Source organism: Alternaria ventricosa, assembly GCF_023758065.1.
Source record: "Alternaria ventricosa strain BMP 2768 chromosome Unknown scaffold_7, whole genome shotgun sequence".
In the NCBI taxonomy this organism is placed as follows: Eukaryota; Fungi; Ascomycota; class Dothideomycetes; order Pleosporales; family Pleosporaceae; genus Alternaria; species Alternaria ventricosa.
In genome coordinates, this window is record NW_026055687.1 from 216,400 (window position 1) to 232,376 (window position 15,977).

General features: G+C 54.1%; 4 protein-coding genes across 4 annotated transcripts; 3 read left to right on the forward strand and 1 right to left on the reverse strand.

Moving 5' to 3' along the window:
* Positions 1–550: 550 nt before the first annotated feature.
* Positions 551–2,010, forward strand: J4E93_004826 (uncharacterized protein; the record flags this gene model as incomplete). The annotated part of the gene is made up of 2 exons (XM_049342752.1): positions 551–1,035; positions 1,113–2,010. 2 exons carry the CDS (start codon positions 551–553, stop codon positions 2,008–2,010), a joined length of 1,383 nt encoding a protein of 460 aa, XP_049199752.1.
* Positions 2,011–3,340: 1,330 nt separating this feature from the next.
* J4E93_004827 (uncharacterized protein) lies at positions 3,341–5,839 on the reverse strand (the record flags this gene model as incomplete). The annotated part of the gene is made up of 1 exon (XM_049342753.1): positions 3,341–5,839. One exon carries the CDS (start codon positions 5,837–5,839, stop codon positions 3,341–3,343), a length of 2,499 nt encoding a protein of 832 aa, XP_049199753.1.
* Positions 5,840–11,413: 5,574 nt separating this feature from the next.
* J4E93_004828 (uncharacterized protein) lies at positions 11,414–13,063 on the forward strand (the record flags this gene model as incomplete). Its single annotated transcript, XM_049342754.1, has 3 exons — positions 11,414–12,108; positions 12,165–12,679; positions 12,735–13,063. 3 exons carry the CDS (start codon positions 11,414–11,416, stop codon positions 13,061–13,063), a joined length of 1,539 nt encoding a protein of 512 aa, XP_049199754.1.
* A 539-nt stretch (positions 13,064–13,602) lies between these two features.
* On the forward strand, positions 13,603–14,245 carry J4E93_004829 (uncharacterized protein; the record flags this gene model as incomplete). The annotated part of the gene is made up of 2 exons (XM_049342755.1): positions 13,603–13,998; positions 14,093–14,245. 2 exons carry the CDS (start codon positions 13,603–13,605, stop codon positions 14,243–14,245), a joined length of 549 nt encoding a protein of 182 aa, XP_049199755.1.
* Between the last annotated feature and the right edge of the window lie 1,732 nt (positions 14,246–15,977).

The following is a 15,977-nucleotide window of genomic DNA, read 5'->3' on the forward strand; positions in this document are numbered from 1 at the left end:
ACCTTTTGAGCTTCTACAAGAGCCTATCGAATTTTTCAACCCAGGCGAACGTACGCGCAATTTCGACTTAGACGAACATATGTTGGACTCATCCAATATGCAGTGGCTCTACCACGCGTTGGACGAGATCCTTCTAGAAACACCGCAACTGGCGTGGACTAAAGACGAATGGACGTTTACCCCACTTGATATGAAAGAGCTGCCAAACGTCACAGTATCCTCGAAATCGAGTTCCGGTTCTGGGAGACATACAAGCTCCGATTCTATAGCGTCACCCGCAAACGCGACTTTCATCACTTCCGCTCTTCGAAGCCGATTACAGTGCTCTCCGATTACCGTACCAGACTCTGGCTGGCTCGACCAAGCCGCAGACGTTTTTCCCAATCGTACCAATGAAACGCTGCAAGGCTTTGCATTACCAACTACTTTATTCGACGGCGAATCGTACAATACGTCTGTCTTCTCGGCCCGGAGACGGTTATCATGCTGTACGAATGGCACAGATCCAGGTCGACAAGCTGTCGTTGCGTATTGGAGCAGCAACAGCTCCATGCTTGAACGAGTGGATCCCAATTTCTTCATACAAGAATGCACTTATGAACAACTTACCAATGGCAACTGCACGAGTGCTAATGCGCCGTCCGATTCCCTCAGCGAGGATGGACCAGAAGACGCTATTGTTCATGGCTCTTGGTACCGGAACTTCACCATCAAGTGGATTGTGGGGCCAGGTGTGACTGCAAAGATATCTGGAGCTAATCCAGCTGCGAACCCGAAGGTACAACAAGTCAACGCGCCGTACGGCTTTGCAGATGAAGAGCTTCTCTACTTTACGGAAGAACCCCAGATGGCCATATTGGACTGTATCATGGTCATCGAAAGAACATCCGCCAGTGTTACTGTAGCTAGGAGTTCTGGGAACGTTTTGGACTACAGCTTGGTGGCGGACCCACAGCCTGCTCTGGACGCATGGGATTACGCCTGGGATATCCTCTACCCTAATCCGACAACCTACCTAGGAAGAGGAAATGTCAGGTAAGACATTCGTCCAATTAAGTGGCTACCTCGAGCCTGACCATCACAAATCAAATGCTAACCACCACCGCTACTAGTTACGGCCATCTATTCATGACGCAGCTCCTCACCGCCCCACACATCATCACACCTCACGTAGCACATTCGTGGCTATCCTACAACCGCAGCATCGAAGAAACAGCAAGCGAACGCTTCAACATTCGCGACCGGGATCGCGGCCTCAACGTCGACTTCATGTCCTACGCAAACTGGAACCTTGCCAACAAAGACACCGAATCCCTGCTAAATACAACAACGCTATTGCGACATTCCGAAAAGACGTTACAAATCTTCTTCAAGCACTTTATCAATACCGGGTCGTCGAGTCTCAGTGGGCGCTGGTCATCTTCAGGGCCTGAGAGAGCAGCCTACCAGCGAGCCTCTTCGTCGGAGCCTGTGAATGGGACGTTTACGAAACGGGTTGAAGTTCTTGCTATGAATGAGACGGCAACGTGGCTCTCGCTTACCATACTTATCCTACTTATCGTTATCCTGGTTATCCTGGTTGTGAGCTTGCAGATCGTATATCCAAGCTCATGCATGCAACATCGCGTCGAGTGCTTGGCAGACGTACTGGCTATGGTAGCTGGAAGCGAGGGGCTGATCGGTTTGATTGAAGAGCAGGGTGTTGACGGCTTTGCGAACAGTGGTAGACTGACTAAATTGGGTTGGTTCAGAGACGCCCGGGGAGATGTTAGGTGGGGTGTGGAACTCGTGGATGCAGAGGGTGTGGAATGGGTTGACGGACCAGAGAAGGTTACATCGACTGGACACGATGAGGAGTCGTCGATTCAAAGCGGAGATATAGACGATGCGAACAGTGCGCTTTTGGATAGCGAACGAAGGTCACCTTCCCCACGGCGGTCCGTTCAGGAGCAACAGACAGAGCCGATGCTGGGACCCAGCGATGTCGCCAACAACGCATCGAGGCTATAAAGCAATGAGACCCTTTACTCTTGACTAATTGGCTATGTCTATTCCGGTGCTGTCTACGTGTATCCCATTTCCTACCCCGACACGTGTTCATCAATCTACCATACATGCATTCACTCGCCCAACACAAGTGAGGCAAGCGAGGGGGACAGGCCAGCCACACCGGAAACACTCGGCAACCAGGCCCACACCAACGCCAATGGGTACAGCACCGGCACTTTCCATTTTCCTTACCGTACCGAAGCCACGGTCTGGAATCTTGGGAAAAAGGAACGGTGGGTAGCGTCATGCCCGCAGTTGTAGTGTGGGGGTGAAACGACTAAGTGCTGTAGCCCGAATTAGGTCGTCGCCCTATGCAGTCAGACAAAAGCACATACGCGGGCTCAGCTCAGTGCTGGCGTCCTGTATCACATTTGCGGTGAACCAGTACAGGGTAACGGTGAGGAGGGTAGAAGAGATGTGATTGTGATCATATCCTACACGATACCAGCAGGCTAGCTGCGGTATCCGATCTGAATTAACCCCATCATGCCATCCATCCATCCCAACTCAGCTATGTAGATAAGGAAAAGAGAGCAAAAGATCCATCGCTGCGTAGTTCATGATCCATACGTCCATCATCATAAGCGTCGTAGCCGTTGCCAACACATCGACCTCTTGCTTACTTTTTTTGCGAAATAGCGGAACGAAAAAAAGGAAACCCCACCAAACATTTCTGCCACGTACATGATCCAGCCATAACAAGTAGAAAAGGAGATAAGGGTATTACATCCGCCAAAATCGAGAAAAAAGTGCCGAAAAGCCTCCGCGAGGAGCAGGTATAGTGCAGAGTAAAGAAGAAGTAAGAAGAAGGGGGGAATAATGTGGGGAACGCTCAAAAAAGGGCGCGACGAAAGGCAGGAAGAAGATAACCGTACAATCTGATCGGTCCAAACAAGAAGTTCAATGGCGGTGACCGCCCTTACGCATTAGATGTTGGTGTGCGTGAGCGTCTCCCAGTCTAGCAAACCATAGTAATGTGACCTGCACTGTCGCAGGGAACGCAGCAAACATACAAACATGAAATGCGAGTGGGCAATAGTGCCAAAATCAAACTTTCGATGAAGAGACCGATCCGAACTTTTTTGTTGAGCAGGTCGGCCAAAAAGGCCTGTCCGCGCTCGTAGAAAGCTTTTGATATGGAATTCATCCACCCAATGAAGATATGAAGAAAGGAAAGAGATTTGCCGCGCGGGACTGAGGATAGGCATGTACGTGTGGCCTGCAAGGAAGAAAACCAAAGTCGAGCTACGCATCTTCGTTTCGCGCGCGAGTGTTGGAGGTTCGGAGATTCTCAGTTGTAATACGAACTGGTGTTGGCGCGGCGGCGCAAAGGTCGCTGAACCTCAACAATCCGATCGTCGTAAGAATCTCGTACCACTCGGCTTTCGCGCCTACTACGGTGGCTGCGCATGCTTCCTTTGGTCATCTCTTCTAGCTGGCTGCGCGTTACAAGTGCCTGTCCGTCACCTGCGTTGCTGCCCCTCTCACTGCTGTGATGATTGCTTTCGTTATCACGACTGCCACTGATGACGAGCTCTGCCATGCCGTCCTCAGTTGGGATAAGTTGCATGGTGCGACCCTCCATGTCGCCATTGAACTGCAGGCTGAGCGGGGCATTCGCGTCAACTCGGAGGCGAATCTCGTTGTTACCGTTGCTGGTAACAGCAGTACGGTTAGACTGGCTTTGCCTATCACTTCCAGAGGAGCCGGAATGAGAGGGCATCGAAGGAACCCTCGAAGCTCTCTTTGCAGCACGATGAATGTGATCATTCAACGGAACATCCGTGCCACGTTGGCTATTAATGTAGTCCAAAGCCTGACTTTCTTTGGCTTTGCGCACCCCAGCGTCAGTAGGACGGCGATGGCGAGGAGGCACCGGTGCTTCGGGAACGACGAGAGCGACAGCTTCATCAGACTCATACTCCTCGTCGCTATCGTCGAACGCCGCGGGAGGCTGGTAGTAGACCTTCGAGCTGCGCTTTTCGCGTTTGCGCTCCTGCTCAGCCTCATAGCGAGCTTCGTTTTCCGCTTGTTTTCGAGCTTGTCTTTCACGCTTGGCACGGGCCGCAGCTTTGAGCTCTTTCCTGACTCGCTCTTCGGCCTCGAGGCGTGCATCTTCCTGCTGCCTCTCTGCGGCATACTGTGCATACTCCTTATCCCTGGCAGACTGCCCGTAGTGAGCGGAACGACGCCGCTCAGCCTTGGTGCTATCGCCCACATAGACAGAACCACGCCGTGCGGGGTATTCGGTTTGTGTTTCGCGCGGTGGGGGTGGAGGTCGGCTGATGGACTGCCGGCGAGACGCCTCGTTAGTGCTTTTGGTAGGCCGATGACGGCTGGAGCGCTCGTCGACAAGAACGGGAGGAGTGGACATCGAATGGCGGTGGCTACGAACTTGCTCTACGGTTGTGGTAGTGTGAGCGTGAGGCAAGGAAGGTCGTTCCGATTTCTTCGTCTTGGGCTTGGTCTTGGTGTTCGACTTGGTCTTGGGAGCCTTTGGAGGGGGCATAAGCGCACGGTGGGCCCGTGGGTCATTGGGATTGACCTCAGGCTCAGACCCATAGTACTCGTCATCCTCAGACGACCCAGTTTCCGAATCGGTATCGCTCTCGTGAGCTCTATCGTCGAGCTGCAATGGAGCCGGCATTCGGGGGTGGGTCATCTGAGTCTGGCCGTACCTAGTTGAGTATTGCTGGTCGCGCGGAGCCTGATTGATGACAGGTGGTGCAGGTCCTCGACGTGCGGCATTGGAAGAGCTGCGCTGTGGCATGCCTGGCCTCTGTCCGTCATCGTACGGCATCTGATAGAATTGAGGGGGGTAGCCGGGTGGCATTCCGTAGGGCGTCTGTGGAGGACCCATCTGGCTCATTTGAGGCATTGGAAAACCTCGCGAGTAGTGAGCAGAGCTGGAAGGAGGCGGTCCACGCTCTGGGGGTGGGGTAGGATATCCAGGTGCACCCTGAGCCCAGTACTGAGGCCCGGCCTCACCGCCGTAGCTCATGGGTCGACCGTTCATCGACGGGCGTCGACGTGTCGTAGCTGGCTGGACGACAGCGGCTCCGTGTCCGTAGTAGGCCTGGCGATAGTGCGTAGGGGAGGGCGGAGCCTGCTGGTATGAGGCGGGATCAGAATGCATTGAGCGTGTGTCTTGGGGGATTGGACGGTTCACGTCACGAGCGGATTGAGATGGCAGTATGTCAGGGCGACGACGGACAGCTGAGGCAGGGGCGTTGGGGTCGTACTTGGTGCGCCTAGGCTCGGCACCATCCGGTTCAACTCTGCTGTCACGACGATCTCTGCGCTCCGGGCGGGACTCCTGGGTAACGGTCGGCCTGCGTTTACGTTCCGGTGGCTGAGGTTGGACAACAGCAGGAGGCTTGGAGGCAGACGAAGTGGTGCGAGAGGTCTTGGGTCGCGAAGAGGACTTGGAAGTCTTTTCGGTCGTGTCTGTCGGGCGTCGTCGGGCCTTTGGAGCCTCAGGCTGGGGCGGCGCTGGGGCAGCGGCGGCAGGCACCTGGGGCGGGCTGCGCTGGGGAGGAGCACTTTGAGCGGAATTAGTGCTGCTGACGGTGGCGGTGGTGTAGCTGCTGTACCCTGAGTCGGAGCGAAGGTCGATGTTGGTCGGCGCCTTCTCCTGCGCGGGCGGCATTTGTTTATCCAAGTCGGAAGGGTGCGAGCGCTTGGTGGAGACGTTAGCGGCATTGGGCGACCGGCGGCCCTGGAAGGGGATAGAGCCGCCTTCGCTGTCATCCGAGTAGCAGTCCTCGACAGTAGGCTGCAGTTCCGCCATGGTGGCAGCGGCAGCAGTAGTAGCAGCGTTTGTTTTGGGGAGAGAGAAGACAGGAGTCGGCAAAATATCTAGCGGCTCCAGCAGCGCGCTCTATCGATAATAAAGCGTCGCGGGGCGATCCTGGACAAGCAATCAATCAGGCGAGACGGCGAAAGCGCATTATTCGCACGGGCATAGGGCTGGCTGCTACCGTCTCATCAAGGCGGCGGGGCGTGGTGTGGGTGAAGGGGGAAGGAAGTCAGAGCGAAGAGACGAGGGAGGTAGAGGGATGAGGGATATGCGAGGCGCTGCAGAGTATGACGGGCGACTTGGTGTGCAGCAGACAGGCATGCAGGCGTTGTTCGGGCTTCGACACACGAAAGTTTTCCCCCGCCCGTAAAATTCAAAACGGCGTGGTACTATAAACTGCCTTATAGCGGGCTAGCTCTTTCATGCAATGCGTCTAATCGTTGGGCGCGCACCGCATCCGTCGCTGCCCAGTCAACCTCCAACACCTAGTGGTTGGCCGAGGGGCTGCTCTGCCGCCCTCAAGCTCCTGGCTGTCGTCAAGTGGTCGCTGTCGTGGTGACGCAGCCTCCACACCATACTTTGGGTGGCTGCATGCAGACGCCCTCGTTGCCAGCCGCAACACTGCCATTGCCATGCTGCTGTCCTCCAAGTAGTCTGCTGGGAAGGCCTGCTCTCCGAGGCCGAGTCTGCGACAGTTTCGCCATGCGTCCACACTGCTTCACCCTGCCGCCATGCCACCCTGATGCTGATCACGTCGTCCGGGTCGTAATAATAGCCAGTCGCCTGGCCATTGGCTGCCTCAGATGCGCAACATCCATCGGTTTGAGTGGTCGTGGATCGTCTCCGTTCGAACGACATGAAACCGGGATTGCCCGGCCCTCGTAGCTGCGAGCCGTTCGCCTGAGAGGGCTGAATGGGCGAATCCACCTCAACGCACCACCTCACCGCCCTCTCGCGCGTCACGACATTTCGTCAAAACCACATCTCAACGCGCTCCACGCTCGATCCAGCCCTCACGAAAGCTGGTCGCCCGCCTGCTAGACGGAATTGGCGGCCGCTGCTGCTGATCACACCCCGCCTTGGCAGTATCTATCGTGTATTACCACGGCGCCCTCGATGCTCTGCAGCATCACACGGTGAACGGTTGCAGGGCAGAATTTCCTAGCTCCATCGAACTTTTTCCTTGCGCTTCCTCGCTTCCTCACGGTTCACGTCATGGAGCCTCAGCACTGCGTCGTTTATTACCAGCTAACTCGTTTGCTCCTGGCTCGGCCACGTCAATCACGCTTACCATGCAGGAACAACAGAGCACTCTCACCATCGTTACCTTCATTAATCTCCAGGACGCGACGCATAACATGTGTCCTTTCGCCACTGCGAGCCCTCATTGTCCGGTGTCAAGCATGGCTGGCGTTGCGTCCTCAGAACCACGCAAATCACAGCCTCCCAGCTCTTGCCCTGCCCGGCACTAACGCACTTGCCAGCAAGACAGCGTATCGGTGTAACAACCCCATCGAATCGCCTCGGACGCAGCTCTCATCACGCGGCCCGTCAAGCGTTGCTTACTCGCCTAGTCATCGACACTACCCCACCAAAGCTTCCGGTGAACAGACGCACCGCATCGAGCAGCGCAATGCCCTCAACAATTCTGGCCAGAACCAGAACAAATGATGCGCTCTCGAATACGCCCAATCCGGCAACCTGCGGCTTCCACGGCACTGCGACTCCAAACGTCACACGCACGACGACCGTTATCGTATTCAGAGGTATTCGCCACGGCTCTCCTCTCTCATGTCCCTCATGCTGTGTTCGACCAGCGTCATGGTACACAGTCTGCAGACAATGTGCAGCGTCTTGACTTTTCGTCGTTGCTAGATCAAGCTTCAGACATTCGCCATAGACACCCCACCACCAGCTACCATGTGGTGCATCCTTGACAGCTTTGCCATTCGCTCGTCCCGGTCCTGTAAGACGAAATAGTGCAGTGGTCCGTAACGGAAGGGTGGCCGCTCATCCAATGCTCCTACACCACCAGGCATGACGTTGAGTTTCGTGTAACTGTGGCTACCCTTCATCCACGCCTGCGCCAGATATGTGCTGTGATGCTTGATAAATGCCACTCAGAACCATTCGCTTCGGCTCAGATGCAGCACTCTGCGCGACACCAATTCGTGCCGACCGCCAGGTCTTGCAAAGCGCTCGTTGCACACACTGAGTGATTAGCCAACCTTCTACGTGACCTCCAGCAAGTTCTGCAGCGGGGTAGCGGACAGATACGGCATGACAACACGCTCGAAAGGGTCTCTGCATACGATTGTCTTCCACTGACGTCCGTTTAGACTCTTGGTGTGACCGGCAGAGCATCGGGGCTGAATCATTTCGGCACATCGCACACGCCCTGCAGACATCAAGATCTTTGGCTTGAAGCCTGTGTCAGATTGATGCGATATCGGCAGCTCTTGTGCGACAGTGACACAGTCATGTGCATGGGAACTGTAAAACGCTATCATACTGCTCAAGAAAGGATGGTGGGAGTCGATGCTCGAGAACTTGCAATTGATCGCCGACGTAAAAAGGCGATGGGCGTTCGATGCCGCCATGCGCAGTGGACATGCGATGGATGTCAGTATCACTTGCCTTAAGCATCATGCAGGTAATGTACCCACAATCTCAAAATAATCTACGCCACGAGCCATCTTACATGAACTCCTGCAAACACCTTATTTCTTATTGTCAGACATTCAAACTGCACTTTTCGTTGTATCAGAATCGTGGTCGTGCCTTCCTAACCATTGTCGTCTCCGCCGTTTGGCTAGCGCTGGTTGGGTGGAGGAACGCGTGGGAACTCGCTAAGCTCAGCCCACTACAAATCCACCATCTCGTTGGAACCCGAGCGAAATTCGACAATGGCATTCCAAACGCTTTCATTTCACCGCGCTATCCAGCTTCAGTTCGTTCGCGCGAGCAATTCCTCTCTAGGGACTACGTTTCCATCAGGACGTGTGACTCACATGCGGCATGTCACTTCGTCTCAGCAATGAATCCTTCGCTGCCCAAAGTGTCTCCAATTGGGTCCCGAACACTTGGTCTTGCGGCTCTCGCTGCCCTACGGGCCCACTTCTGGCGCTGACGCCATGGACTTTTGGATCTAGGATGCCCAAAAGACCCACCCAGCGGCTATTGTGGGCGAAAATTCATACCCTCCGCTATCAACTACAGGTACCACGCGACGGGGGAGCGAAAAGCAATAGTAACAATCCCGAGCTTTGCCATGAAGACCTACGAATGAGAACTTCGGATGAGGGCGTCTCGTCGGAATATGTCTCAGCTCAACAGCATTTGGTCCAAATTTTGCTGTACACGTGGGGGATCACCTGTCTGGTCAGGCGTCAGTCCTGGTCTTGTCCAGCTGACGTCACTTGCTCCCCAGATACTCCAGGTGTTTAGTGTCCGTTGAGGCCTGAACGGAGACCCTCGTACAGGTCTACGGGAGTAGGCCCAGTCATCCCGTGATGCGGGCAGCCTCAGCAGCCATCCATGGATGGGATCCCCACTGCTGATTACTGGTCTCACTAACTACCTCGTTCAACCCACGTCACCTATCGTGGCGTCCGAGAAGACACACCTTAGAGGTTTTGTTCAATGATGGGAATTGTGGCTTTACGCGGCGTTCAAAAGAACACCTCATGTATCTGACTCACACATTGTCCAAGGCCCATGAAACGTCGTGAGAAGGCTCAGACGTGTCTGAAACGGAAGACATGGCATCATACAGACTCAAAAAGAAGCTTTCCATATGCTTCTCAAGATTTTCGTCACCTCAGCATAGACCAAGATGGGAAGCGGGGTGCTTGGTGTCGCGATTTCTGTCACCCAGTTGACTGACTCGGGCTGCCGAGTCACGTGAGCTAAGAACGACTCAGGTGCGGCTCGGCACGAACATGGTGATCACTGATCAGCGACGCCGGCAACCGCAACACACCCTCGGATCTGACCCCAGCTTTCGGTAAACTAACCACATAGACCTGCACAGACAACATCTTCTTTCTGCATTTCACTTTTCACACCTGTTCATCCTGATGCCCATTGTCAGAAGCAAACTCGTCCTGCCTCGGTACGGCTTCGGGCAGCACCCCGCCAGCTCAGCTAGAAAAAGCGCACTGGTTCGTCTTCCAGTAGCGACAGGCTAGAGCCATACGATGACCGCCACACCTTGAATGGGAAACATTTGCATCGATGCCTTTTTCGGATTTCGACCCGCTGTGCAAGACGTAGTGTTCAACAAACAAAGATTCCATCACCAGACGACACTCCACGTTGGAGTAACGACAGTAGATGCTGTTTGCAAGACTCACGTCAATCAACACGAAAATGCAAACAACAATATGGCTGCTGAGACCCTTGGCATTTGGAGGATCTAAGACGCCATGCGAACGGGAAATCCCATTAAAGCTTGTGCTAGTACAACAAACTTCGAAACAACATCCTACAATATCCGCCATTAAAGGTCTCAAATCGTGGAGACATGACAGCTACGAACCGGAAGAAGGGCCGGTGAGACACATAATCAGATCACGATGCATCTTGCGCAAAACCCATGAGTTCAGACGACGATAACACAGTGGCGAAGCTGAAGGTCTGCTGTTCCAGTTATACGAACGGTTGCATCAACGTGCTGCGGCAGCGTATGTGTAGCTAGACGGAGTACAGTCTCACGCACTTACTTTCGCCGCTCGACCAGAAGGTATCGTGTTCACATGTACCTAGGCATCGTGGAACGCTTCCGCTCGTAGTACATCAACACCTCAATAATCAGTCGATGAGCCAGCGGAAGATGCCCTGCCAATGTTGGATGGCAATGGCTGTCGGCAAGTTGTCTAGCAAAAGGCCTTGGTTTGAGAGTCTGGGCCCACGCCACGTGGTGGTAGCGCACAGCGGACACCCCGCTAAGTGCTTGCCCAGCCCCCAAACCACCAAAACCTACCCCATTTGTCGCAGCCACCTCCGGATTTCCATCATCGCAATGGCTGTTCACGCGGGGTATAGGCTGGGCGTGACTGTCGGAAACGCCTTGACATGCGCCTGCGCGCTGTACCGGAGTCAAGACCGCCAGACTGCCGGGTCCAGGCAGCACTATCGCGGATGCTATGCTGCTTGGAGCTCCTTGGTATGAGTACTGCTAACCGCTGTGGTGAATCGTCTCCGGAGCTATGGGCTTGAGGCTCCGTACCAGTGTCAATTCGATAGGTTGTAGGCGAGATAGCTTAGAGAGCTTGTCAGTATCCAATGCAAATTGCTAAGTTTTGGAGAGTCTGGGGTACGGTGGAGCCGACGCCGCAGTGAATCTGGGGAAGGCGAGATCAGTAGTCTGGGGAAGCCAATGTGTATATGAGGTCGAGTATCCTGCAGTTGTGGGTTTGGTTCTCTCTCATCCTTCTCCATCACAAGTCAGATCTCCTCTTCTCTTCTCCCTTACTCCTTGTTGATCTTTTCGTCGTTCATCAAGGTTTACATCTTACTCCCTTGACGGGTCTCAGAGGACTCCGAGAGTCTCCAACAACTATCATGGCATCCTACGCTGAAGAGAAGGGCAACGTCGCCACCCTAGAACGAATCGAGTCCGACACAACCGCCAGCAATGCCGCCATCAGTCGATTCACACCCGAGCAGCAGAAGAAGATTGTCCGCAAGGTCGATCTTCGTCTCATCCCCACACTTGGCTGCATGTACTGTGTCTCTCTCATGGACAGAACCAACCTAGGTGTCGCCATGGTCGCCGGCATGGGTGTCGATCTCAAGCTCACTGGCGAGAGGTACAGCATCATCGTGCTACTCTTCTTCATCACATACGTCGCACTCCAGCCACCAGCTACTGTTGTGCTGAGGAAGCTTGGCCCAAGACTCTTCCTGCCATCTATCGTCATCATCTGGGGAGCAGTCATGATTGGCTTCGGTTTCGTCAAGGAATGGCACACACTCATCCCACTCCGTCTGCTCCTCGGTATCTTCGAGGCTGGTTTCTTCCCTGGCTCCGCATACCTCCTCTCATGCTGGTACAAGCGATTTGAGCTCCAGAAGCGCAACACCGTCTTCTTCCTCATTGGTATGCTTTCGTCTGCCTTCTCAGGTATCCTCGGCTACCTCTTCTCTCTTCTCAACGGCAAGGGCGTACAAGCGGCATACTGGCTTGGTCCCCACTATGGACCCACCAAGAAGGCACCCACCACACCCGTCAGCTTCGGACCTGGTCTCTCAGGATGGTAAGTCCTAACTATACGAAGTGCATGTGAGACATATACTGACTTCGTACTTTCAGGAGGTGGATTTTCATCATGCAAGGAGTCATCACCGTCTTGATCGGCATTGTAGGATGGTACTTCATCGTCGACTTCCCCGAGCTAGCAGCCAAGCCCAGCGCGACCCAAAAGAAGTTCCTCGAGCAAGACGAAGTCGACTTCATCGTCGCCCGCATTGAAGAAGACCGCCACGACGTCATCGCTGAGGAGTTCAACCTCAAGAGCTACCTCGCCGGTGCCATGGACCTCAAAGTTTGGGGCTTCGCTCTCATCTTCATGTTCACAACTACCATTACCTATGCCATCGCCTACTTCCTGCCCATCATCCTAAAGGACGGTATGGGCTTCAGCCCCGCCGCAGCAAACTGCCTCATCGCACCTCCTTACGTCTTCGCCGCTTTCGTCATGGTTGGATTCGCCTGGGCAGGAGACAAGTACCACATCCGCAGCCCATGGGTCATTGCCAACGGTGTCCTCGCTCTCATCGGTCTCCCCATGATTGGCTTCAGCACCAACGTTGGTGTTCGATACTTTGGTAAGCCATTCATCCCCATTACAAGCTCTGTACATGCACTAACAATCCCTCTCAGGCGTCTTCCTCGCTACCGCCGCTGCAAACGCAAACGTCCCCTGCATCCTCACATGGCAAGCCAACAACATCCGCGGCCAATGGAAGCGCGCTCTCTGCAGCGCTACACTCGTCGGCGCCGGCGGTATCGGTGGTATCATCGGTGGCACTGTCTTCCGTACCCAGGACGCACCTTCCTACGTCCCTGGTATCGTTGCTTGCATGATTGCATCGGGTTTGATTATTGTCATCTCCTTGCTTCTCAACTTGAAGTTCTGGATGGCGAACAAGCGCGCAAACAACGGAGGCAAGATTATTGAGGGCCTTGAGGGCTTCAGGTACACTCTGTAGATACCCATGGTGTTTATCTGGGAAGGGATGAGGATATGAGTAACGAATCATTATGTGTTCAAACGATATTTCAAATCATCTTGCAACTCGTGATTTATCCGGGAGTGACCTGACATCCTGATCCCTCGCGTCAACTCTCCATGTCACAAAGTTCTAAAGCAGCTTTGACGTGATCCCCACATGCGGCGAAATCGAAGCGGTGTCAACTCTACTTGCCGCTCGCCCGTCTTGGCCCTTCCTTCCTCCCTACCTATCTCGCGAAGAGATGTATGGCTTGTAAACGCACCCAGATATTCCTTCTCGGAAGACGGAACATGACATCTTGGTATATTGTACGTTGTGGACCGGGGTTAGGTAGGGGAGTGACAAACGAGGCGGCGTGGGGATGGCGCAGGTACGCAGGCAGGCTGCGAGTGGAAAAGGATTTGTGAGCCCCCTTTGGTTGTAGAAGACATAAAAGAAAGATCTTCCCTCTACATCAAGCACAAGATCACACCGCCCAAACATCTACCATCTCTTCAGCAAGAACTGCGACCAAGATGCACATTACCATCGCAGCCTGTCTCTTCACCCTCATTGTGCCCTCTCTAGGCCACGACGTCCAATTCTATACCGGCATCCAATGCCGAGGCGAACGTCTCGGTGGAGCAGTTGGCTTGACGCCAGATGATGGTTGTCAGGACGGCAGCCTATACAGCACCAACGCCCAATCAGTCTACATTGCCCAGGGAGATGCAGAGGAAGACCTCATAATCGCCTTCTACAAGGGCGATAACTATCCTCTCGAGAACGCAGTCGCAAAAGGCAATGGCGGTGCGTGTCTTAGCGTCGGTGGTGCCTACCAGCAGTTCGGTTCCTACAAAGCTGTTCCCATCATCCCGCGCAGCAAGCCTTTAGACTTCCAGCATGGGGCTTTGTTCGAGGATGAGAATGGTGTAAGTCGCAAGACGAGAGCGATCGCGCCATTTTCTGTTGCTGGATGGAATCGCTAACAATGCATGTGGAAAGGTCCAATGGCGCCTGCAACAGATAGCAGAGAACGCTTTTAGAGGCGTTCGTGCAGAGCAATGGTCTTCCACCATGCGTATTGCCAACACGCAGCCTCTGCTTGGACTCGACGACACGCACACCGTCAAAGTCGCAGAAGTCCCCATAATAACTCAGGCTACAACGCCTGAGTGAGCGCTGTCGCAGCAAGGCGAAGCCCGAAATCCAGCGTACGAGGTCGAACTTACGCTTTTGCCGCTCCCTACCATGCAGCTCGTCTGCAGCGCGATCTTTCCATGCTTCATTGCTATCGGCGGCCTTCCTGAGCAGTAATTCCCTCGAACAATCCAATATGTGATCGCCTCGATTGAGCGTCGCTTCCAAGGTTTTCGGGAGTTCTCAGCCGTGCCGAGCGGACTTTGCTGGGCGACGTGCCGGCTCCGGTCGCTTATTGAGATGCACGTGACGGGCAAAGAAGGGTAGGGTCCACGGGCACACGTCTATAGGTACCTAGTCAGCCTCCGGTGTAGGTTTTTGGTGCAAGGCAGACCATTGAACATGGTTCAACTAGCGAGGATGGAGTGATGAGAACACGGATAGGATGGCTCAGTACAAATGTCTGGTTGCGCGTGATTCGGATTGCCAAGAAGTCAGCCTTGTCCAGGGCTGTGTTCTTGCCTTGACGTAAGAACCTACGCCGATCATCCAGCTGTGCTCAGGTGGTTAATTAGAACCACCATCCCTATATTTCCTTCTCTCAACGTAACTGAAGTGAGCGAGTACTTATCTCCTTCTGCTAAGAAAACATGTCAACGAACTCGTTCGAAAACCACGGTGACCGCGAGGAAAAGGCACCCATCTACGCACTTTCGCAGCCCATCATCCCAGAACCTGACGCTCTTCCGACCGATATACGCGAGTTCTTGACTGAGGTTCTGTCTGTCTCGCGCGGACTCTCTCGCGAACACGCAAACGCCATAGCGGACAAGTGGAGGCTTGGCACTGGACGCGAAATGCGCGACTACCCTCCAAAGATGTATCTCGAGATATTCGGCCCGGAGGAAGGATGGTGTGTGTATAGAGAAGTCAAAACCAGACTCCTCAACCAGAAAGACCAACGTGCATTGCCTCGTGAAAGTCGCACATTCCTAAGTATGCTCTACACATGTCGGCATAGTTACGACCATGCGCTGACCAATGCTTTAGTTGGCATAAGTATCTTCTTCATGATTACAGCCTACTACCTGATTCCCACGTTCTGGTCGTCGCCACGTGCGCTGCCTCTGCGGGCGATGGGTTTTGTAGCATTCTCTTTGTTTGGTGGTGGCGGATTGATCTGTTGGACGGCGGCCGTTTCATCACCACCCACTGTTGATGAGCAGGTCGAGCAGGAACTTATGAAGGCGTTCGTGGGAGAGAATCCAACTTCCAAGAAATAGCAGAGCTTGGAGTAGCTAAGGGTTGATAAAGAGAGCAGCTCCGGGAAGGACCAGCTTTGCATGGATGCGATCTCGGGGACGACCGGGCTATCTCGGTTAATACGCGGCTTCCCTTCAAACCTTTACCTTTCTTTTCCTCAGTGTGAGACGACACCATGCCTGGCCCCGTGGAGCAATTTATATCGCATGATGCCCCTGGACTAACAAACCTTTGGGAATTTGCGTCGCAGCCCGAAATTATGGACAGCGGACGGGTGAGCGGCGTCTTGCGTCGCACGAAGCCGCGCCTGCCGGCATTCGCAACGTCATGCTTACCAGCCCTATGAACGGTCCACCAACAGATGCCATCAGGACTCGAGCTCGAACACCAGAAGGCGCCTGCACTTGTTCGTCCGTAAAGCGTACCCGAAGTCATTCGGGCCTTTGTCATCCATCTCAGCCGCAGCCTAGCAGATGAGCGTTTGTGGATGTTATCGCGACAACGATCT